Genomic DNA, 25,217 nt, shown 5'->3' with positions numbered 1-25,217 from the left:
CACCCCTTCTCTCTCATAGGTATAATAACTTGATGTTTGGTCTCTAAGGCTCACAATAAAACTTACAATGCCTCAAAAGGCAATGACTTAGGCCCTGGTCAGGTGACTCAGTTGATTGATCTCTCTCTCTCTCTTCCTCTCTCTCTCTCTTTCTGTCCTCCCCCTCGCCCCCTCCCCCTTTCTCTCTCTCTAAAAGCAATAAACATATCCTTGGGAGAGAATGGAAAAAAAGGGGGGCAGTGATTTAGCACTTAGTGTTTCCATGAGCAGATGATCAGATTATCAGAATATGTTTCTTTACTGTTGATGCCTTTCTTTGTCACTGGGAATAGAAAACAATTTTGACATGAAGAATTTTCTAGACTCCCTTTGAATTGGGTGAATTAAACTATCAGTTCCATCTTGTTCAGTCATTGCTTCCTAATTGCCTGACATATAGAAGGTTCCTATTTAATATTTGTTGGGTTGATTTAAATTGAATCACTATAGTATCCATTTAGGTCAAGATGTAGTATTTAAGCAAACATATGGATGTTTTTGAAGTTCTTGCCAGTGATCTCCATCACCCTAGGAACCCCTAGTTCTGCAGCTTAGAAAACAGCATGGTGCACTTCACAGCAGTTCAGAAACCACAGGTCATATTTATGGGATGCCTTGCTCTTTTGTGAAAGGTTTACTTGAGTTCTCATTCATTTAGTGTTTTCAACAAATAGTTGGTAAGGCACAGGAAGAGGTCAGGAAGAGGTGTTGGAGAAATAGTGATTCAAGGAAGTTGAAGCCTGGTGAGGAAACCTGACAATAAATAGATAGTAACAGTAAAGTGAGGTAAGTTTAGGAAGACCACCTGAAGCTGATCTTGTGTATTCTGGAAAGGTTGGGGGGGGGGGGTGTTTGTTTGTTGGTTTTTGTTTTTGTTGTTGTTATTTAAAAACTGAGGTTTCACCAAGGCTTAATGAATGAGTAGAAATTAGCCAGGTGAAGAGTATGGAAAAGACCATTGCAAACAGAAGGAACAGAATGTTCAAGTTGAGAGAGAATGTGCTGTTTTTCAATGAAGGGCATTTTGTTCTGTATGAACATTGAGCTGTGAGCTGTAGAGGTGAGCAGGGCCCTTGTATAAAAGGTTAAGAGGTCATATTCATATTCTGTTGCTGCAGAAACAATTACTACAAATTTAGCAACTTAAAACAACACACATGTATTGTCTACAGCTTAGCTGTGTTCTCTGTGTTAGGGCCTCACCAGGCTGCCATCCAGGTGTCTGATGGGGCTGTGGCCTAATCAGAGGCTCAAGTGGTGAAAGGTCCTTCAAGTTGGCAGTTTTCTTAAGGCTGCAGGATTGAGGCTTCTGTTTCTTATTGACTGATCTCAGTTCTAGAGGCCACCTATACTTCCTTACCATGTGGGTTTTTTCCAACATGGCTCCTTACTACATGGCAGCTTACTTCTTCGAGGACAGCAGGGAGAGTCTCTCCAGTGTGTGTGCCAGCAAAAACATCATATATATAGTACCATAACTATAGGTGTGACATCCTGTCACCTTTGCCATATTCTGTTGGTTAAAAGCAAGTCAAAGGCCCCACTCACACTACAGGAGGGCACCATGAAAAAGTGGGAGCATCAGGAGGTAGAAATTACATGTGTTTGGTGGGGGGGGCAGTCACTGTGGGATCTGTCATGCTTAATAATGGGGACTGTGAGGAGTCATTGAAAGGTTTTAAACACAGATTTGCACTGTAGTATAGAGAACACTTGGAAGGGGTACAATTATAATCCAGAAGATTACCTAAGAAGCTGTAGCAGCTGACCATGTAGAAGAGGAATGTGGCCTAAGTAGAGGTGTGACCAGGTGGGTATACAGAGATGTTAAAGACGTACAATCAACAAAACTGGTGGTGATTGGATATGAGAGTAAAGAAGAAGGGAAGCCAAGGATAAATGATATACCAGTTTCTGGCTTGGTGTTTGGTTGGTGGAGGCAGACAACTCCGGAGCAGGAGCCAACTAGAGTAGAGGAAAGTAGATGGTTCCACTGGGGTTTTCTCGGGTACTCACATGCCTAAGCCCCAGCCTGCTCTGTGGCCTCAGAACGCATCTCTCTTTGCAAGGGAGTCTGGGTAAGATAGTGTGTTATTGGGGGACAACAGACTTAAAAACATCAGAAAAACAACCTGAAGCACTAGTCTTGCCAGTGATAAGTCAACAGGGACTCTGAACATTATAAAGTAATTAAGGACTTGTGTTCCCCCAAAATGACCATCTTAGTTTGTAATCTTTTTTGCCTAAACGACTGCTGTATACCAGTGATACACACCCATGGTGTCACTGTCACGGTCACACCTGTGGGCTAGCTCAGTTTGTTGGTCTCCTTCAACAACCAGCTTCCTCAGTGCTGTGGTAAACAGGCAGTGGGGGTGCTCCCCCAAATTGTGGTTGGGATTCTGCCATATATTGTTTTCATGGGGGTGAGGGATCCTCACCATATCTAGAAAGAAATTGCTCTTGAGAATAAGAACAAAAATTTTGAATTAAGATGGTGATTGGTTGAGACCTAATGTGTTTTAAAGCACACTTAATTTTCTACTAAGACATGAGAGGTGTGAAAAGTCAAGTTTATCAAAAGAAATCTACACTGTGCTCACATAACTGTTTAAAAGCTAAAAGTTTTAATATTTGAGCCATTTCAAGATGAGTTTTTTCCTTCATTGCTCCCCCTATGAAAACTACTCTGAAACCAGAGTGACTCAAGCAGAGCCTGGAAAATACTGGAGAATCACATGACGGCTAAAAATAAGCACATCATCTCCAGCAGGGACAGTAACCAGGACAGAAGTAATTTGGTCCCTGAATGCTCCCACTGGCTGGGCATGCTCCGTGGGTCAGGCCCTCTCGCCCATCACAGGGACAGCTTGGTGACCACTGGTCAGGAAGGGGAGCCCTCAGGTCCCACTAGCAGCTCGCGGCGCAGCGACAGCCACACCCTCACTAGGCCCCCGACTTCCAGTGTAGCTCACTGGCTTGCTCTCCAGGGCAGAGCTCGTTCCCGTACTGTGTAATGACCCCGGAGCAGTGGATTGGGAAGGACACCAGCTGACTCCTAGTTCCTGTCACTGCCAACTTTTCCTTCAGTCCTCTCCTTGAAACTAATAGCTGTTGCTATTGATCACAGGTCTTTGTTGCTGTTGAGGTTACAAAATCTAGGTTGTATAAAATGGCTGGACATTTGGTGCCTGCTCAGTAGGGTATGTAATAGGGTTTCACAAACCACGCTTTACCAAAAACGAAACCGTCTCAAGCACTCACTGCTCACGCCCAGGGGAATACCTGCAGTGCCTCCAAACCGGCAGGTCTACGCCCGTCCTCACCTGCTCTGCTGTCACTTCCCGACCCAGCACGCAGAGTGACCTTTGGAAACTGAAGTCAGGTCCTGTCACTCCTCTGCTCAGGACCCTGCGGCAACTCCCCATTCCCCTGGGAATGAGGGCCCACCTCCTGCCAGTGATGTGCGTAGCACCTCTCAGACCTCTGTCCTCCGACGCCACGTGCTTTGCTCCAGCATCCGGTGGCTCCCGAGCAAGCGGGGAGGGCACTGCGCCGGCAGTCAGCCTTCCCTCTGCCTGGAGCCCTCTGCTTCTGGCTGCCTGGAGGGCCAGCTCCCTCCCCTCCCTCAGGCCTTTGCTCAGATCTGACTTTCTCAGTGAGGCCTTGAAGAAGAGAGGGTTGCTCCTGCAGCTGGCCTGTCCCTTGTGGGGAGCCTGTAGCTTGTAACTGTGGAGTGGCTGTCACAAGAGATGTTGGTTGGCTTCCATGTGGAATGAGCCTTTTGAGCCAAGGTGACCCCACATGCGGCTGGTGTGGATTTTGCCTTTTTGAATCTGGGCTGGACTCCCACCTAGAGGACTCAGTGTTCCCAAGCCCTGTCCCTCTGAGTGGGCTGGGGCTGAGTGTGATCCCTGGAAGTCCCATGGGTCACAGTGAAGAGCTGAAGCTAGAGATGTGGCCCATGGTGGTCAGTCAGGCCTTCCCTAAAGGTCCTGTTTAAAACTGCCACCTACGCACTGCCTGCCCGGCACTGCTTAGCCCTGCCCTCCTTTTCTCTTTCCATAGCACTTACCTTCTATCTTACTAGGTCACTTACTAATTTATTATGCTATTGCTTAGTATTTAATTCCCCCCATGAGAATAGAAATTCCATAGAGACAGGCATCTTCTGTGTTTTGTTCATTGTTTTACCCAAGTGCCCGTAGCTTGCCAGATGTACGGCAGGGGGTCAGGAAATAGTTGGTGTGTGGATGAATAAATGGGGTCGTGTAAGAAGCAGCACAGGGACTTGAGCTACAGCACACTGGTCTCATGACAGAGGGTGCATGGAACAGGCAACCCCGTGCCCTGGAGCCCACTGAGAGGTTATCAGTTAATATGTTTTTTAAAAGATTTTCTTTAAATAAAATGAGTCTCATTTCCTTATTATTTCAGCGGTTTAGTTTTTATTTTGCTAGTGTCTAGAAATGGGAAATCTGTGTACTTTCTCATCATTATTTGAGTCGGGTCTCATTTGCTGAGTAATAATAATGTGAGCCAACATTTATTGAGCACTTACTATGTGCCAAGCTCTCACATAAGAGCTTTCTTATCTCTTAACTCATGTACTCCACCCAACTCTGGGAAGCAGGCACTGCTCTTCCTCCTAAGCATAAATCCAGGTGGCAGCCAATGTCACACCACTCAGCAAGCAGCAGAGCCAGGATTCCTGGCTGCTTGGCCCCTGGTCTTCACCGCCGCCTCCTGAGAGGCCAGAGGAAGGATGCCCACTTCCTTACCACATGGGGAACAGGGCTCGCGCTTGGCTGTAGGAAGTGCCTCAAGCTGCTCCAAAGAGAATTCTGCCCACTTTTATGAGCTGACACTGAAGTAGCAAAAAGGAAGATCCCAACTCTGCCCTGGGTGGGACAGAAGCCCTACAGGCTGTGGACTAATTTCAAGATAAAAGAACCAGCCTGTTAACGATCTCATGAATCAGGGCACCAGGGAATCCTGTTCAGGTTCCATTTGGACTGACCACCAAGTGCTTTCTTTTCCCCTGCAAGTGAAGGAATGGTCCACTTTTGATGGAAAGCATAGATCTTGAATTTACAGCGATGAGAACTGTGTGGTGCTGTCAGTCACAGTGCAATGTGGTAGTTCTGGGGTCACTTAGAAGGTCCTCTTGCTGTGGGAGTTCCCTCTTCTCCTTGGTCTAGCCCCACACTCCTTCCCCCAGCACTGGCTTTATATGTGTACTTACGTAACAGTGCTTATTATCTCAGTTAAAAAATAAAATATATTTGCTAAGTAAAGGGGACAAGGAAGTAATGTCAGCTCTACCCACAAACAACTAATCTAAGTAAATGTGATGTATTTTCTGCCACGCTTCAGTTCTGCGCGGTTTTGTGTTGCTTTGTTTTTTTGAGATATAATTGACACATAACAGAGTTCCAGTGTACTACTCAATGATTCGGTGTTTGTATATATTGCAAACTGATCATCACAAGGAGTCTAGTTAACATCCATCACCACACATAGAGACAATTTTTTTTTCTTGTGACGAGAACCTTTAAGATCTACTTTCAAATATGCAGTATAGTATTATTAACTCTAGTCATCATGCTATGCAATACAACCCCAGGACTTCTTTACTTCATGGCTCAAAATTTGTACCTTTCTTACCTTCATCCATTTTGCCCACGCCCTGCCTCTCTGGGGCTTTGAACTGAGTGAAGCCCCAGGGGTGAAGGGAATATTCTCTCAAAGTAGGGGATGATTAAAAGAGTGGTTACTTCCTGAGTGTGTGTGTGTGTGTGTGTGCAAGTGTTTTAATGTCTCTGTGGTTCTTGTCAACAGTATTAATGTCATATTTTTAGCTCTTCTGTTTATGATTTTGGCAGACAGAATACAGCAGATTATGTGAGAAGAATTTCTGAATTCCATCAGAGCCCTGGGCCATGGAGGATAAGCCAAGTACAATGCTTTTATTTGCTTCATCATTCTGAATTCATTGGGCCTCATATGCCCAAAATGTTGTAGCATTTTCCATAGACATTACGCAAGCTACTAATTATTGACATTAGACACAGCGATGCTCTGGCTTCACTAAAGCAATGAATCAGGCCACTCTTTGTTTTTTGCTATAGTTAAAATGCCTTAGAATCATATTTATACCCCAAATCTTAAAGGCATTAATTAAAACACAACACTCAAAGACTAGCATTATAAATCATGTCCATATCCAGTGGGTAAAGTCAGAGAATTACAGGGACTTGTACAGGATTTATGTCTGTTTCCCTGCTTCTGAAACTCCTTATTTTGAAAGGCAAGATTTCGGAGGGAGAGAAAAGCTTTAGGGAGAAATGATTCTTGAGAAGCAGTGTTACCACTAATTATGTTTTCAGGACATCATCAAATGCAGCTCAAAAAAATATGAAATGTTTGATGGCGGCAAGAAAAAATCTATATCTGTATTATAGCCAAAGTGGCTGCACTTTCTCTAAAAGGCATTATGTAAATGATTTTCCCATCTGCATCAGTGAGCCAAGAGGCATGGGAGGCACAGAGTGAAAGCACGCATGGTTTGGGGGCACTTTAGGAAGCGGGAAGGCAGCTCTTGAGGACCCCAGTGTCTTAACACCAGGATTGGTTGCTGTCAAGGCTGTTATTGGGTTAGTTTACAAAATTGAATGCAAATGGTAGCTTACATAAAAGTGTTATATCAATGGTAAGGACACTGACATTGATAACTTCACAATTTTCTGGTAATATCCTTAAGATAGTGGCCCAGGTAAGAGGGAAAAGAATATTTGGCACCCCTAAAGCTGGGTACACTTTAGAGAATGGTTGTTTGGAAAAAGACAGTAAGATTAGTAAAACAAACAAAAACAGAGTTCGAAACTGTCTAATGAGCGTGATATATTGCAGGGTATTTTCTCCTCTTATTTATTCTAAAAAACCTTGAAGTCATTAAACATAATGAAGAAATGATTTCATCTTTATTTTTATAAATTTTAGTATTTAGTATTTCTTGATTTGTGTTAATCATGTTCTAACTGGGAGGGATAGATTACTTCCATATCAAATTACAGTTTGTGATAATGTGAGAAGCTCACTTGACATTCTTTGGAAAATCAGCTTTTTATTTTAACCCTTAATTGCATGGTTTTTAAAGCTCTAAACTTCTGAAGATACTAAGATCAACCCCATGTCTTTTCTGTTCTTTAATTTTTTTGCATTTATTCATTAGAAGGTAGAAATGTACAGCTAACTAGTGCTAATCTCTTATATCCTCATTCATCAGATGTTTACTTTCTTCTCGCATCAGTTTCTTTCCAAATACCTTAATCAGAATTTCAAAACCCCCACTAATTTTAAACTTCAAATACTAATTACTTAATGGGTCTATTATTAAATTTTCCAAATGTGTTTTCCAGTCCTTTCTTTCTTCAGCCTGCATTGCACCTCCGGTTAGAAACTGTCTGGGATGGGGCAGAAGACGGTCTGTGATTCCTCATGGAGCGAGTACAGTCTCCTCCGCCAGCCCTGTGCTGGCTGCCCACGGCAGAGGCACCAAGTCCCACGCTCGTTGCCTTCACCGTTCTCCTTCGGGTTGATCCACAGCGGCCACATGTATGCCAGGGTGAGAGAGCTGGCCCTCTGCCCCAGCTGTCACAGAAGCCATGAAACAGGCGAAACAGACCCCCACAAGCTTCTCTAAGCTGGGCTCTGTCAGTAGCAAGGGGTGTTGTTTCCTCAAGGAAAAAATGGGTCATCTGTGAGGCTGCAGGCTGTGTGCGTTTGGAACTGGGACAGTGGCCACTGCTGTCATTATGCGGCAGCTCTGGCCTCTGCTGTGAGGCATGGAGAGCGTGCCTCCCGGGCCCTCTGTCTCTCTCCCAGCCAGCTTCCCCTGCTGATTTATAGTTTCCTTCCCCGATAACTTGGCCTTGCACAGGGCTTTGGCTTGCCATGACCCCTTCTGCTTTCATATCAAATATTTCAGCTTTTTTTTTTCAAGCTGCATTTGAAAAAAAAATGCAGCTTGAAAAAGTAATCATCTTCTTTTCCTTCGACGTTTTTCTTAGCGTTTACATGAGGTTGGATCAGGCAGCAAGTATAAGAACAGGAGTGTGTCTGACGAACCCCGCTCTGTTGTTACAACCAACCACATCATAGCTGCTGATGTGCTGGGGAAGGTCCGCCCTGGGTTGTGGGGGTCACATGCTCCCAAGGGAAGTCCCTTCTGCAGGGCTGTTTCCTTCAGAGGAGGCCATGAACGTGGCAGAGACTTGGACAGCCTGGCCCAAACCACCTTGTTCCTTCCCACTCAGAGTTAACCATTTACTGGCCAAAGTTACCCACTTGAACTCTTTTGCTGATTCCATAGCTAAAGGGCCTATGCAATAATGGAAGGTGATCTTGGAAGGAAATCAAGTGAAAGGTCTCTCTGAGAGGCTGACGATTGCTGTCTGGTTTCCTGTGCGGATTACTGGCTCTCGCTGGCAGTGACTTTGATGTTGGCATCAGCTCCTCAAGCGTCCCCTGGAAGCCTTACCCTGGATAGATGCCTCTCCTAGGAGCTGTTCCGTGATTTATAACAACTTTTGAGTGCCTCCTCTGGATCAGGCACTGATTGGCATGGGAACATAAAATGGTAAACAAAACAGATGCAACTCCTACCTCGTAGAGTTTGTCTAATGGGAGAAGTAGGCATTAAATAAATAATTGAAGTAGTTCCTTTTATCTGGGGAACACGTTCCAGGACCCCCAGTGGATGCCTGAACCCTATATATACTGGGTTCTTCCTCTACGTGCATACCAATGATAAAGTTTAATTTATAAATTAGGCACAGTAAGAGATCAATAACTTAATTATGAAGTAGAACAATTATAACAATATACAATACTAAAAGTTACGTGGCTGTGGCATGATTAAGTAAAATAAGGGTTACTTGAACATAGATCCCGCAGCAATCGATCTGATAACCAAGGCGGCTACTGAGTGACTAACGGGTGGGTAGGGTACACAGCATGGAGACACTGGACAAAGCAGTGACCCACATCCCAGGTGGGACTGGGTAGGATGGCACAAGACTTCACCATGCTACTCAGTCAGCATGCAATTTAAAACTTATGAATTATTTGTTTCTGGAACTTTCCATTTAATATTTCAGACAGTGGTTGACCGTGGGTTACTAGAACTGCAGCAAGCCAAGCCGTGGGTGGGGTGGGGCAGCACTGTACGCCGCTGCAGCCGATAGGCGCTGTGTGGAAGGCGTTCCAGGCGCTGTGGCCTCCCGGGCAGCGGCACCTGAGCTGAGACCTGCAGGACGAGAGCCTTACTCGCTCACAGGAGGGGAGGAGGAGTGGCCTGGCAGACAGAATAATGCCCAAATCGCACTCTGTGGTCATGGAGTCTAGAATACTGCCTTGCTCCTGAGGACGTGACCGTGGCCTTGGCTGGGGATGCGTAGGTGACTTAAACTCCTATGAGACCGTGAGCTCCTGGAGAGCAGGTATCTCCAAGTCCACATGGCTCATGGTAGGCACTTGATTACTGTGTCTCTAGTAAATAAGACGTGTTGATCACAGACAGGCTTTGATCTGCTTTCTCTTAGGCGTTCTTTATATTAAGGTATGACTTATTGCTTATAAAAACGTCTGAAGTAACTTGATTTTTCAAAAGCTGCTTCCCCAGTGAGGCTGACTGGTGGCTTCCCTCGGAGAAGGCACTTTGCCAGGTCAGCATGTTCTTGTCCTGCCTCTCCTGCTGTGCTCCACACTGGTTTCTCTCCCTGTTGGCTTGACCTTGACTTGGGGAACCTGGCTGGTGGGCCATGTCATGCACCGCAGTGTTTTGTATGGGCTCCTATAGAGACAAAGGACTCCCGCCACTGTGCATGAATCACAAATAAAGCAAAGCAGCACCTCCCTAGAATCCTCGGCACTGTTCTCTTGCCTAGGTGAGATTTCCAGGTCACTGAACCGTTACCCTTTGAATACTCACACTATTTTAAGTTACTCCCAATTTAATCATTCTTATTTTAAAACCTATCAGGATAGATTTTAAATTGGTAGAATGCTGCCAATTCTTGAGGGTGTGTATGACTTTGCATCTATAACTAATGACTCCAGGCATACAAATCTAAATTTTATAGTCTTCCTGTTTCCTACATTGTAATTAAGAGAGTGTTTGAAATTTGTTAACTGCTGTCAGCACACTGAGCCTTTATAGCCCTTTGCGTCTTTCTAATTTGTTGGTGCCGATAGAGTGCAAAGTCGGAAATAAACTGTAAAATTGTAAACCATCGAACCAGGTTTCATTTACTTGTTCATGTATTTAAGTGAACATTTGTTCCTTCAACAAATACATGTTCGGCTAAACACTGTGTTCAGCACTGGTGATGCAAAGCTGAATAGGACGTGTTTCTTGCCCCCCAAGAGCCTTCTAGGGGGAGCAGAGTATGGGGAGCTGGGTCCAGTGGAAGTACTCAGGGGAACAGCTCCACCACACTGATGTGCCACCTGTCAGAACTGTGTTCAGAGTAAGAAGGGATGCGGGCCCCCAGTAATGATCCTGAATTTCTTAATCCATGAAGATCACATGCATGTACCTTGTACCTTCTGTTTTGGCTGCTGAGGTCATTTCCTATGTCTGTGCCATGTTCTAGATAGTTAGAGAACTTGTCATGAGCCAAGCTCCAGGGAGGTGAGGTCTTACCTGAAAGCAGTGGCTTTTTTAAAAAACTTATAGCATTATTAGCAATGCTTTTGAATCACTTGGTTAGGGTGCTCATCCCCAGGTCTCCCCACTGTGAAGTACCACCTTTTTCCCTATATAATAAGTAATTTATAGGGATAGTACCTTGACACATGTGAATTTCTCAGTCTACAAAAACATCTCAATGTTTGAGGGTCCATCAATAAACCTTCCTGAATCAGTGTTGCAAAACTGATTTTTCTAGTCCTTACATTTCCTCTACTGTCAGTGTTCTATAAAGGTCTTTATATTCGTCTCTCCCCCTTCCCAATAATTATGGACTAGACTTTTAATAGATGCAATACAGCACATCACAGCCTTTTTTTTTCTTTTTGGTGTGGCTGGTTGGGAGCCCCTTCAGCCTGGCCCCGGTATCCTTCAGCACTAATCCTTAAGCACATCCTTGCTTTTGACACAAAAGGTTCCAGGCCGACCTTGCACCCTCCCTGCCTCACCCCTGGAATCAGCCATTTCTCAGGTAGCCCTTGTATGCAGAATAAAATTTAGAAACTAGGACTTGGGCACGAGGAGTGCTCACAGCTACAGAGATATCAGTGTTCCCAGGATCTTTCAGTGACTAAAACCAAGAAATACATTTTAAAAGAAAAAAAAAAAAAAACATTTGTATTAATATTTCTTCTAAAGTATTAATCTACTGTAAGGTGTATTTTCTTGTCCATTAGAAACTCAACTATGGTGCTACTTTAAGCTAATCTAAAAACCTTTCTTCTTAGAAAAAAACTTAAAATCCCGTCATGTCTCTTACCCTTATCTCTCTGGAGTGAGGAAGGACAACTGCATTCATCTCATGTGACTTGAGAGGAAAAAAGAAACATGCTTAGAAAGGTTAAATAAATTACTATGATATCAGTAACATTTTATCATGCACTCTCCTTCTGTGGGTATTTCTTCTTCTGCTGTTATGGGAAGGGATCACTGGCAGTTTCTCTTCTACGTTTTAGCAAACTCCTTCTGTATCATCAGTTTGCTGTGTCTGAAAAGCACTTTTAATGTAATTATTTATAATTTATTCTGGTTACTTTCAGGTGCAGCTAAATCAAGCCCAGCATCTAAACCAGGATCCACGCCTTCTCGCCCCTCATCAGCCAAAAGGGCTTCATCCAGCAGTTCGGCATCCAAATCAGACAAAGATTTGGAAACACAGGTCATACATCTTAATGAACAGGTAACTCCTCACCCCTGGCCCTGTGTCTGGGAGCAGTGACAGGTGTAAGGGGAGAAGAAGCAATCCCCTGTAGGCCTGGGATAGCTCTGGGAAGGAAGGTGGGGCAGAATCAGTGGCTGCCAGCAAGTACAAATAAAAGGAATTGTTGGAGCAGATAAAATCAGTGGCTCCTTATGAATAAGATGTTAGTGGTTAAGACAGAAGGACAAAGGACTCAGCGCCAGGTTTACAGGCCTGCAGGCCAACCTCCCTCTCCCCATCCCTGAGGGTCTCCAGTCTAGACCAAGGCCTCTCTCTCCACTTCTCGCCAGTCTAGATGGTGTTAAAGGCTTTAGTCTACCTTCCTCCTTCCTTTCCTTCAGCAACTAGTTAGGCTTGTTCTATGTGACAGATACTGTGCTTGAGGCTAATAATACAATGGTAGCAAGACGGAGACCTTCCCTCCCCTCACAGAGCAGTTGTACAGGGTAGGTGGTATGCAACCAGAAGCAAAAATCCCAACACTTGCCGCGATAGCCAAAATTGTTACCACAGGAACCCTGAACCCAATATTGGGGTGATCAGAGTAGAACTTTGCTTTCTATCTTAATATTCCTCATGATTACCGTAAACCTAGCTTTATTGCCTTTGAATTTTTCTATATAAAAGCTTAGGCATGCGTTCTAGCTAACAATGGCTAATATTGCCTGTTTTAAGTCACACAGAAACTATACTATACATAGTGTACTATACATAGTTGTTGTTTCTTATTTAAGGTAGGGGTTAGAACTTTATTTCAAACAAAATATTTCACCCATATTCAGACAAATGTTTTAAATTTAAATGGTCACTAGGACTGAGCTAAGATCAGAAAATAGAGAGCTCTCTTGAGTTTAGGTATTAAGTTTTAAAAGTTAAAAAAGCAATTTTTTTGAAGAGGCCTGCTGCACAAGCCTCCTACTCTCCACCTGAGTTAAGAGGAGGATCTTTTATCCTGGCCCCTCCTGCCACTGGGAGAGGAACCTTTATTGGAGGTTCTCAGGCTGTTCCCAGCCACTCGCTGGGCCATTCCCAGTGACTAATCTGATTCTTGATGAGCCAGCAAGAGCTAGAAATGGTTTTTGAGATAATTGTATATTTGCAATCAAGAACCTAGTTTAAAAGGAGGCAGTTGCTTAACTACGGTGTTTCTTTACAATTCCGATCACTAATGGAGAAACCGTAAGTCATCAGTGGGCAGGACTTGGATTTAGGAACTGGAATGTTCTCGGTACCTGCTGAGTCCCAGTTTGAGCCCATGTAGAATTCCCAGCCATGCTCACGGCTCTCGGAGGAGAGGCAGTTATGCCTGCCACAGTGAGCCCCAGGCCACAGGCCCCGGCCGCAGCAGTGGGGTTAGACGTAAGAGCGTCAGGAGTGGGGCTGGAAACCTGAGGTCTATAACTCTTCTGTCCTCAGGAACTCCCATGCTTTTGATATCTTTATTTTCTCACCCTCCTCCACACCCAGGTCCCCAACCCTCCAACCCAAGTGTGACCACATGGAAACCCCCTCTCCCTCACAGCCTTAGCCAGCCAGCCCCACTCCCCTCTAGTCAAAGAACCCCACATCCCTAGGGGACTCAGGCCTTGTCCTACCATCCAAAATGCCACTCTAGAGGGGACAGAGTGAGAAAAGAGAGGAACACTCCAGTGGTCTTCCTCCTTCTTGTTAGAATTCTTTCATTACTTCCAAAAGGCTTCACTTCTGCGCTGGCCCCCTGACTCAGTCACTCGGAAGAGGAGTATGCTCCCCCCCCCACCCCCCGCCGCAGAGGGAAGGTCATACACCCCTTAATTTTGAGCCTGCATTCAACAACTACTCAGTGAGCTCTTATGCTGAGCCGTTTCCGTGGTTAACTGTTATTCTCTCCGCATTCTGTCCCTGAAGCCTGCAGGGTGCCCCCCGAAACTGGTGGGGAACCACACGGGCATCACTGTGTTAGAGCCGAGGACAGTAGGACTAGGCACGGCTGAGTGAGAATGCCCAGGCTGAAGAGTGAATTACAGTTGTAAGAGAGAAGGTGACAAGTGCCATAAACTTGAAGAATCCTCATTTACTTGGCTTCGTGCCTTTGTTCAGCACACGGTAACATGCCACTGTGCTAGACAATTCCAGTGATAGACATAAATCAGGAGACATCGCCAAAATCAGTAGGGACAGTCCCAGAGAGTGAACTAGCGAACAGGCAGTGGGGCGGAGTCCCTGCTGTGCTCAGGGCATTTAGCCCCACGGCGGGGCGGGGGGACCTGAGAGAAGAGAACTTGTCCTTCCGTGCTGTGCCCTTCAACTCTGTCCAGGCTCCATCCCCAGCATCCCCGCCACCACGGGGGCTTCCGCTGTGACATGCGAGGGAGCAGAGAGGCACCAGTCTTTGTGAGTGAGGCTGTGAGCTTGGAATTCAGGTGTCAATTGATCTTTCATCATATAATTTAGCTCCTGTTGGTTTTTACTAGGGAATGTTTATAGCTGTGCCTCTGTTACCCAATGCGTCTGCAATACCACCAAAGACTGACTTGGGCTGGGTCTCTCCCAAAGCCTCCGCTCTTTGCTCATCATGCAGCTGAAGCACGCTCAAGGGACAGACGAGCCTAGTCTGTGTTCAGATGTGTCCAGGGACCCTTCTGGCCTGTGCAGGGGGAGCAGGCAGATGCCTAAACTGCCGCCGCTCCATCTGCTGACACCAGCGCAGGCCTCAGGTGGCTTCTGTGGCCAGGCCCGGGAGCCGGGAGCGGGTGATTTTTGTTCGAGCAAGAAAGGATTTCTAGAATAAAGGGAGGTTTCTTTCCTGGAATTGAGGCTGCTGGTTGCCTTGAGTTTCTCCCAATATGCAAGCAATAGTATTTTGAGAAATCAGAGTTCAACGTTCTCGAGCGGCTGCTACGCTGCTCAGTGAGTGGCTAGGGGGTGTTAGTGAGGGGAGCCCTGGGGAACCGTACCCCTGCGTCTCACGGGACAGGTGCGCGGCTGCCAGGGGTGCAGGAGCGGGTGGACGCTGCCTGTGCTCAGTGTACACTTGAATGAGTCACTGCTTCTAGGCAGGTAAATAGCAAGTACAAAGGCCCAGAGTTACCAGGAGAAGAAAAATTTCCACCCCAAAAATAACTCCTGGAACTTCTGTTAGGGGTGAGTTTTCATGTACTGAAAGATTTCACCTGCAGAGGACCATGAAAGACTTAATTACCTTCTAAAGAATATCCTCTGCATGAATATAAAATGCATAAAGGGTAAAGGAAAAGTTGCAGGACTGTCAGAGAACAGGAACGGGTAAGCACTGGGGTCTGAGTGCAGCTGCCTGGGGGCCGAGCCCGGGGGGCAGCCCCGTGGGACCCTGCATCCCCGCTGCCCCCCTCCCTCCCTGAGCACTGTGTCTGTAACCACTGGGCCATGGGAGGTCCTTGAACCAGCAGCAAGGGGTGGGCAGGGGGGCAGGGGGCTGTTTTGCTGAGGGAATGGAGCTTCCATCTCTTCCCGCCTTTCCGATGCGAACCTCCCACAAAGCCAGAACTAGAGAAATTAAGCCAGATCCACGCAGCCAGGCTTTTCACGTTACCCAGTTTTCCTTGTGTAGTATGGATCTAGTTTCGCAGTAGAGAGCATCTGTCCATTTTGGCTCAGGAACGTCTCTGAAAGGGTCCAAAACTAAGGGTGACTCAATGCAGATGATGTGGAGCCAGAAGTGTCCTCAAAACACGTCTGAAGTAACCGCAGTGATAGCCTCTCCCCTGTCCCTGCCGCCCCTCCGGTCGTGCTCCCAGTTCCCCTCCCTGCGAGGAAGGACAGGTCCGGAGGAAGATGTGCCTGGCCCATGTCAGCAGGACAGGCAGAACAGTCCCTCTGACCCTGGTTAGCAAACACTCGGGTGACAGGGGAATGACCAGTGTGCTGCCGAGGTTGGACATCTTGGCCCAAGCTCAAGCTCCAAACGACAGCCCCTTGTTGCTCCCCGACACTTGCACATCAGTCACATTTGCACGTCTGTCTTCTCATGTTTGGGATGTTACTACACGGGCATAGTTTGTCACTTGTTTTTTAATACTGTATTTGGGGGGGTCTTCTTCTCCCCCCTCGCCCCCTTACAGGTACATTCGTTAAAACTTGCCCTTGAGGGTGTGGAGAAGGAAAGGGACTTCTACTTCGGAAAGCTGAGAGCAATTGAGCTGCTCTGCCAAGAGCGGGGGCAGGAAAGCGACGACCTGGTGCAGCGACTCATGGACGTGCTCTACGCCTCGGATGAGCACGTGAGTGTGCAGGGCCCCGGCTCTGGTGTTCCGGAGTGACGCTGGCAGTCATGGTGCTGCGATCCGTGTGCCTTCGGACACGGCCCTGGGACCGCAGTGAGAATCACAGCTCAGCCAGGGCATCTGAGATTCCCAGAGGGATGAGCAGCGTTGTCATCAAGATCCAGTGGCCGCTTGCCTCTGGGACACGCATCCATAGATTAATCTGGGCAGAGATGGGTGGATGTGGGTGGGGAATGCAGGGGGAGTTGATTGAGAAAAATAGGCTTTCGCAGCCAAATCTCAAGCGATTTTCAGTAGGCTGAGCAAACGAACAGTAAGCATGTTGTAAGCATTCTTTCTTCATGCAAGATCAGAGTGTGGTTAAAGCAGAAATTGATCTAAGTGTTGTTTTCATCTCTGTAAGCCCCACAGTGGCCTGCTCTTATTTCCTACTGGTTGTCTTGGTTACTCATCGCCAGTACAGACCAGCTCTGGGGCAGCCCTTTGCTGAAAAGTACGCACTTCTAGAAAGCCGGCTCTGCGGGGACCGGGGTCACTACTCATGAGTGAGTGTGTGAAGGAGATGCAGACGTCAGGCTCAGTGGAGGCACAAGAGAAGCAAGGAGGGGAAGGGCTGGGACAAAGGGCAGAGACGGAGGCAGGTCACCCCAAGTCTACTGGTGCAGGGAGGGAGAGGTCCCAGCAGCTGGGAGCAGGAGTGGGAGCCTGACTGACGGGGCCTCACCTCCCATGGGGCCGCGCTGCAGAAGGCGAGAGATCAGGCCCGGGTTTCAAGGGTCTCCAGCCAGGCCGACGCTGGAAGAAAAGTTTGCGTCTGCCTGTCCCAGAGGCCTGCGTCTGCGGGTGCTCTGAGGGCTGTGTGGCTGAGCTACATGTGTGTGAGTATTTCCACAGAGTGGAACAAGCCACTGGCAAGTTTACTTTATGTCTTATTCCAGCTGACGCCAGGCAGATGTTTACTCCATGGAAGATTAAGATCCTAGCTACGAAATTTTCCCAGACTATAGGAAACTGTCTGGGGTTTGGGGATTCTCCACCACTTATTTTATCTCCCCCAGATACTCCTTTTAAACTTCTTTCTTGGTTATCATGATCTCAGACTATAGATCTGGAAGCCCTGAGAATCTGCCTGGTCAGATCCCAGACAGTGGTGGCCTCACAAAACATGGTTCTCAGAATGCTCGGATGTAATGGAAGTAGCCACAGGTTGCCTTGTTGAGCATTTCTGCGCCACCCCAAGTGGAGTGGGTTCGGCAAGTCTTTTCCTGAAACACCTGGTGTCCTCTCCTTACCTTGTCACTCTGACAAGTTGCTGGAGAGTAACAGATTATAACAAGGGGTCTGCTTCAAGCAGATATGCCCCCAGGTGAGAAAAATGGCAGATCAGAAGCTCCACGTCACGGGCAGCTCGAGTCAGGGTGACCACTGCAAGGGGCCTGCGGCTCTGTGCTGGGTCTCCTGAGGCTCTTTAGCCACTGCGTTTGGGGGTAGGAAAATATGATGTAGATCCTGTGAGGATTTCCTTCCGAAACAGAAGGAAAAGTTTGGTGCGTAGAGCCTGATGACTGTGCCTGGGAGGAGCCATGCTGAGGCGCAGCCAGGAAGTGAAGGCGTCCGTCCGTGTGTGCACTGGCTCCTGGGAGCAGCGAGACCCCTGCACAGCGAGTGGGTCCTACGCCCGTGCTCTCCATGGCCTGGAGACCCCACGCTGTGCAGGGAGGGTGGGGCTGGGGCACCACAGGGCCTCGGACACAGGACACTGTCACAGCTGGAGCTTCTCCCCGTGCCCTGCAGGAGGGCCACCCGGAAGAGCCCGAAGCAGAGGAACAAGTGCATGAACAGCAGCCGCAGCAGCAGGAAGAGTACTGACCCGTCTTGGCAGCTCTTGACACATCCATTTTGCGTGGGAACTTTTTTCTGGAGAATTGGAACATGTGTGGCCTCAAGCTCAACAGAAACCAGTTGTTCCCAGTCTGCCGTAACATCAACGCACTGTCGCAAACATAGGCCAGCCACTGCACTCGGTCCCCATTTCCTTTGCCAAGACACACAGCGGTGGGCCGTTCGGCAGCCTACCCGAGCGATCATGGGGTCACATACCTTCTACTTCACCACTTGGCTGCGTGAGATTGGTTCTGCTCTTTTCATTTCTTTCCAGAACAACTCTCCCCACCCCATACCATCACCAACACCCCCTTTTTAATCCTGGTGTGAAACAATGGTAATTTGATATATGGTATTTATATTGGCATTTCTCAACCCAGTGTCACTAGATGTCACATGCATTTGTGGTGCTTTGATGTTTGCAAGTCTAACCTTTGAACATAAATTTGGTAAAATAATAAATTGGAACAAAGGGAAAGAGGTACTTGATATGAAAGCCATAATGACAGTGACTTGTTTTATAGGGAAAAACACAGAGTCAGTTTCTCCCTCTACTCACAACACTAAAGGGAAAAACAGAATGGAATCAAAACCGGGACTTCGGGGCCCAGCAGTGTCCCTACATTAGCATGTTAGCCACACAGTTTGTCATTGGTGTTTTCCTTCGGTGAAAGTCTTTAAAAACTCGCAACCTGGCCCCCTGACTGCTTGCCCCTACTCTCCCCTGCCCAGGTTCCCATGCTGGTTTCTTTCTCAGGGTCGTCTTTGGTGGGCAGCCCCTCTCCCCAAGAAGCTGCCATCAGTTACCTGCAGTCCTGAGGGGTCTGCATAGGTCCAGGTCCTCCCGCCCCCAGAGTGGGGGGTGCCCCTCCTGGGATGGCTGCCGAGGGCGCAGACCGCGTGTCGGGGCCTGCACTGTGCCGCGCCGGCTGGCAGGGACGACCTTATGAACAGAGGACAGTTCCGAGGGGGCACTGGGCTCCGAAGCCTAGTGTTGACACTGGAATGACAGCACAGAACATTCTCGGACTCCCAGTACCTTCTGGAATAAGGCATTTCCCCTCTTCAGTACTGCCGCCCTCCTCATTGACCTTTGCTAAACCGAGGAAACATTGATGAATTAAAAGCATTCCTTTATTTTTTTTTTTAACTAAGATTTGCACATTTGCATAGTATCTTTCCAAATCTTTGCCTACCTTTTTTTTCCTTTGACAGATGGTACCCTTTCCTGGATCATTCATTTCACTTGGTTTCTGACTTTAGATTCACCTTCAACTTGTTATTTGACTTGGCAGGTGCAACAAAAACAGCAAACAAGTGTGCCCACCCCACTCTCCTCTTAACTGAAAAGCTTAAAATAAATTTTTGAATTATGTATCATAAAGCTTTGACATTTCTTTATTAATTGATGAAATACTAATTCTAAACCCTCACATTGAAGCTTTCCACCAAAAGAAGTCTTCTCAAAATAAATCTTTTGCAGCAAAGTGGTATTTATTGAGTTATATGTGAAAAAGATGGCTTGTATTTTGAGGTGATTACGACACACTGTGCAGAATTGGACAGATGTTCCATGGAGTTAGGTTTCCCTTTCTTCTCTCTCCTGCTTCTCTGCGCTACGGTGGCAGCTCACTTCTCTCAGGCTGGAAAGCCTGGCTCTCAGCAGTGACGTCCTCCTACACCTGGTTACAGGTAGTGGCTGTGCTATATGTAGCATCATGCCAAACGGTGTGTTCCCCACAAGCCTGGTGCACTGAGTTTCCTTGTCTTAAAATGGCATTTATGAAGGGGCACCATGAAGATTACACATCAGTGATTCCTGCACAGTTGTGTGCCAGCCCTGGGCTGCTGAGGAAAACCGGTGCTGGGTGCACGTGATTACCGTGTAACTTCCATAAGCCTCACCAGCCTCCCAAGACCACTGACTCCCACTCCACTGCGCCCTAAATCCCCAACCTTGCCCGCTGTCAACATACTGGCTAGATCATTTGCAAAGGTAACTCCCCCAGTCATCCTACTTCATTCTCCTGCCCAGTGTCTTGGAGCGTACTATTCACTTAATTAGAAAAGAACTAGAGGTTCTTTTCTTTCTGTCCCCATCTGAAACATCGTCCATTGCACCACATCACATGGGCAGCAGTGAGACCTTGGGGACTTTCTAACAGCACCCAGCTTCTGTGCAGGCCACCTCTCACTTGCAGACCTGCTCCTTCTTCCCGATGGCTGTACCCCATCATTCCCCCCATGTCGGCCTTTGGGGCACGCTTTCTTCCACAGCTCCGTCACGCATCATCATGCCGGGCCAAGAAGTGACCCTTGGCGTGTGCCCTGCTTCTCCCTCTCAGAAGCCGACTTCATTCTTAGCCTCCCCTCACACCTACTGTAGCTGGTCCGAGCACCCACTGTGCATGTCAGATAGGAAGTGATCGAAGCGGGGGCCACAGAGAGCCTGTCTTCTAAGCAGAAAAGCAGAAAAAGAAAAGACAAACACCCTGTTGACCTGAGAGAAGTAAACTCCGGGAGGGAACCAAGAATTAACACCCTTCCCTGGTGAGTATCTATCTCCATTATTCCGTTAAGGTTTAATATGCATTCAGATTACTTTTACTAAATAGTACACCATAAAACTTTTGTTACATATTAAATGTAAACTGAAAGGAATGTAAACATATGTATTGTTAATTATAAATATAGATAAGTAATGACATAGATGAAAAGGTCTTATTCAGATGTATCACATTCGTTTTACATTATTCACTTATTGTCGCATGGTAGAATAGCTTTTTGTCTCTGAATATGTGAATAACTTGACTTGCAGTTATCTTTTTACATATTTAATAAAAAAAAGTATATGTTAAAATCTGCTTGGATCTATAGGTTTCCTTTTCAGAGAGCGTGTGTATATGAATAGACTACTTGTGTGGACTCACATTTTATTATAATTACACAAGGAGAGCGGTCTTTGTTTTTATTGATAACAAATGCTTTCTCTGGAATTACAGATTAGTATTTGATATCAAAGGTAGCAGCTGTAATACCTTTTAAAATTTTTTACCCAAAATAAACAGAGATAAACTATTCCCTTAGGAAACATTCCACCACCAAGCAAAGCAAAGCCAAGCTCCTGTGGGTCCAGCCTGCTCCATTTGGACGAGACAGACTGGGCAACAAGGAGACGGTGGGAGAAGCAGGCAGATGTGTCTAAGTAAAGCTTTGTGGTAAAATGACCTGTGAATGGCAAAAGTGCTTTGATGAAGTGTATTTCCCTCCTCTGGTTTGTTCATTTTAACAGGAATGATGTATAGTTACATAAATGGGATATAAAACCTAAAAATTCCCACATATGTATTCAGAATTTTTATCTGACCCAAATTCACATCTTATTTGTAAGAAACCTGTTCCAGTCTGATGCATTACTTATACAGATAAAATGAGACCTCCTACCAATGGAACTTTTTGTTGTTGTTTTTTTTACCACGTTGAAGGTTTTTCCAAGGCAGAGGAATGCATGAAAAAAAAAAGAAGAAGAAATGTGTTAGAACCAGCCCAGTGAGCCAACAGTGGAGATGCAGAGCAGGTGAGGGCAGCCTAAGACGGAGCCCAGGGCCCTGCAGGTTACTGAGGCCAGACTTCCCTAAACTGCTTTCAAGCACCACCTAGAGGCCAGTTTTGTTTCTGTACTGTCTTTGGGCACTTACTTTCCATTCACTTGCCTGTAGGCCCTCTTCTCCATTACCCGGATGTGAAATCTCATACCCAAAGTACACGTTTCCATTTAATTCACCAGCCCAGGGATTTTTTGAACACTGGTCTTCCACTTAGACATTTGTGCACAGTCAGAAACAATGCAATTCATGTCACTTAGAAGGCACACTGGTGGACTCTAGTAAACACATCACTAATGGTTCAAAAGTGGTAAAATAACGTTTGTTTCATTTTATTAAATCTGAAATCACCTCTTAAAATGGCATGTGTTCCAACTGGCATTATGGGTAGGCCATGACTAGGAAGAGGGGGTAATGCATCCCACCAAATTTGGGTTATAAAATGACAGTTCTTTAAAATTAAACACACAACTTCATTCCTGACCTTTCTCATTCTTCCTCCTAACTGCTAGAACGCAGCTCCTGTGATCGTTACGGCCGCCATCACTACTAAACATTCACTGGCCCAGGTTCTCGGCACGAACACAGTGTGGCCATCAGCACGAGTGTAAGAGCAGAGCAGCTCCCTGGATGTCTGGCAGCTCCTGTTTTGCTGAACTGGGAACTCAGACATGCCAGGGAATGCTCTGGAAGAGCTCTGGCTTTCCTGCCCTGTGGGAGGCAAAGTGTAAGAATCCACTGATCCCTGAAGAACCTCACATGGCCCCAGGACCACGGGTCACAAGACTGCCCCAGGGCAGGCAGAACCCCTGTCCCAGGCTCTGACCTGGACCCCAACCCTAGTAAAGGTAAGATTTACACAGAAGGTGCATTTGCTAAGGGAGGCCTTGCCTCCTCCTCTGTTAGGTTTAGGATTGTAACAAAAAGGGAAGGCCCAGCTAGAGCTACTAAATTGGATGCCTTTTTCTCTTTCCTCTGAAAGAAAATGCTGAACTTTTATGAAATTAACACTTAATTTCTTAAATAGGTTTCTTATGTTTTGTAACTATTTTTGTCAAGACTGGGTATAAATTGTCTTTAAAAGTTAATACATTAACTTACTTTTGAATTTATGATATTCAGTAGGAACTAGCCTAGTACATAAATACATTTTTTCAGAGATTAAAAAGTACACATTTCCTTCTGTGTAGCAGATGCCTTTCCTATATTTACACTGTGGTATTTCTTTAGGTCTTGAAAGTTATCTATATATTATAAGTTCTTAATTGTTTTAAGATAAATTTATCTTATTCACTAAAATGTTTTGGTCAAATCTGGCTGCTTTCATGCCTTCATTTCTAACCTTTAGAAATTAGAGAAGTAATAAAAAGTTCCCATAAAGGTATTCAGTTTTAATCTAATGCAAATTCACAGTTTTCTATTAGGATACTCTTCTGATCTGATTTGTTGATTATATGGATGAAATGTGAGCTCCTACCAATTTTTTTTTACCAGCATAAAAGATTTTTAAGAGAAAGATCACAGAAAATGTTAGTCTCTTATAAGATAAGCTGTCTCAAAGGTAGGTTCAGCGACCTTCCTATAGAAATGGACGCTGTCTGTCACCTGAGCTTCAAGGCGGGGGGTGGGGGGGAGGAAAATGAATTTTACCCCAGAACATTCAGTTTTTCTGAGAGAATGGTTTTGAGATTAATACCACAAGATGCTGACTAGTCATACCTAAGACATCATGACAATAGTCACATTTTCTAATTTTCCTTTCTTTTTAAAATTTTGATACCATTTACTTAGTGAAGAAAAGCATTCCTTTTAAAGATTTAATAAGCACAGAGTGAATGGTTGTATTTCTCATACCTAAGTATCTCTAAAAGGGCTTAAATATAATTTTTCTCTTCTGAGAACATAATGTTCAAAACTAACAGACATGTTATATCTCCAACCATTTTTCTTAAGCAAAGACTTTATTTACAATGTAGGACACATAATTGTGTTAGCCATTGAGTATTTAAAAGAAGCCTGAAACATATTTAATTTGAAAACATTCATAATAACCAGTTTCCATACAACTTAAAAATGGTACTATGGACCACACAGTTATACATTCAACACAGAACACTATGAAATAACCTCATTTAACATCATACTTAAAATCCTAGCTAATGTGAATGATTGTCATAATCTAGCACATTTCACTGTGATACTGTTACCCAAACTGGTTTCCAGGCTGCTGTGAAATGTCTCTCCCATTGTCTTACACGACTATCCTGAATTCCACACAGAAAAAAAGGGGGTGAGTTTATGTGTAAAAGTGCCCCCAAACCCAATCGGGATGTGCTTTTGGGCTAAGCTTATTGTAGGCTTTTGAAAACCTAGAAAGGGGGCTCCTGGAGAGTTGTTCCTGTCAAAGCTGTGCCTAAAGGGGCTTCCAACTCCCTCAAAACTCCCTAAGTCCCTCCTCTTCAGTGGGAATCCCATTGTATATTTTCCTACTGAGAGAAGGAGTGAGGAAGACTTGAAAATGGGGAAGATAGTATGACGTGATTCCTCTTGCCTTGGAAGATGTCTGAAGAATAATCCTGTATCCTCAAGTCACTTGTTCCTGTTTTGAAAATAGCATGGTAGGGGACTTGATTCTGTCATCAGCCAGGAGCTGTGTGTCCACTTCACAGAACAGGAAGGTGAGAACCCAGGCCCTGGGGAGAGAGGATGAAGGCAGCGTCAGCAGCATGAGGCAAGCTCCTCAGATCATGCCCATGGAAGGCATTTTGTCAGTTGGCCTATTGATGTTGCTCTTCTGGAGAAACTGTACCCTGGAAACCAGAGAGGGAGCTGGCTGCTGCTTCACGGACAGGGTGTTTATTCCTGGTCACATTGTTTACTGAAGAGATGTGTTCAAGTGTTAATGCTCCCCAAAAAGAAATAGAGGGGAAAATTACCAAGTGCAACTATTTAAATTTATTTATTTATTTTTAGTGAAAAGAAAATTGTTGATTTAACAGTTATATAGATTTAGATTATTTGCGGATTTCTGCTGTTAAGTCTCATGTTCTTTAAAACACCCATAAACACATATCCTTGCCTCCCCCTCCCAGACCTGGCCAGTCTTAGGAAGGTCAGAAACACCGTTTCCCTACTTTCCAAACACAGTTCAGCTTTACCAGTAGCTGCCAATCACGCAGTTCTGATTGGGGAGGTCCTTTCTGTGCTGTGGTGCCCTCCAGCTCTCAATGCAGAACCTCCCGGATTCTCAGCCTCCTTGTAAACTGCCTTCTTCCTGTAAGCCACGTGGATCTCCTCTCCTTCTCAAAACCGCATGGCAAGAGCCTCTTCTTAAAACAGCCTAGAGGCCCCCTCCTCCAAGCCACATGGAGGGAGCGCACGAGAGCGAGAGTACTCTTTAAATATAAAGGATACAACCAAGAAAGCTACTAAGAAAGACCCAAAAGAAATTTTTAAGCTAAAAAAAGTGAGGGACAGTGGGGAAGGGAAAGTAT

The 25,217-nt window shown here is 45.8% G+C and overlaps 1 protein-coding gene across 4 annotated transcripts in view; it reads left to right on the top strand.

Annotated features, from left to right (window-relative positions):
- Positions 1-19,502, top strand: part of MAPRE2 (microtubule associated protein RP/EB family member 2) — a 146,104-nt gene extending 126,602 nt beyond the window's left edge. For all 4 annotated transcript variants that reach the window (XM_090285663.1, XM_090285662.1, XM_090285664.1 and 1 more), the window contains 3 exons: positions 11,833-11,972; positions 16,073-16,231; positions 18,029-19,502. In XM_090285663.1, the coding sequence (XP_090141789.1) occupies positions 11,833-11,972; positions 16,073-16,231; positions 18,029-18,103 (374 nt within the window). In that variant the 3' untranslated portion in view covers positions 18,104-19,502. The remainder of the gene's footprint in view (positions 1-11,832; positions 11,973-16,072; positions 16,232-18,028) is intronic.
- The last annotated feature ends 5,715 nt before the right edge of the window (positions 19,503-25,217 follow it).

Source organism: Furipterus horrens, unplaced genomic scaffold, assembly GCF_987537825.1.
Source record: "Furipterus horrens unplaced genomic scaffold, mFurHor1.1.pri manual_scaffold_8, whole genome shotgun sequence".
Taxonomy (NCBI): Eukaryota; Metazoa; Chordata; class Mammalia; order Chiroptera; family Furipteridae; genus Furipterus; species Furipterus horrens.
The sequence above is the reverse complement of the archived record's forward strand: the minus strand, read 5'-3'. Positions and strand labels throughout refer to the sequence as shown.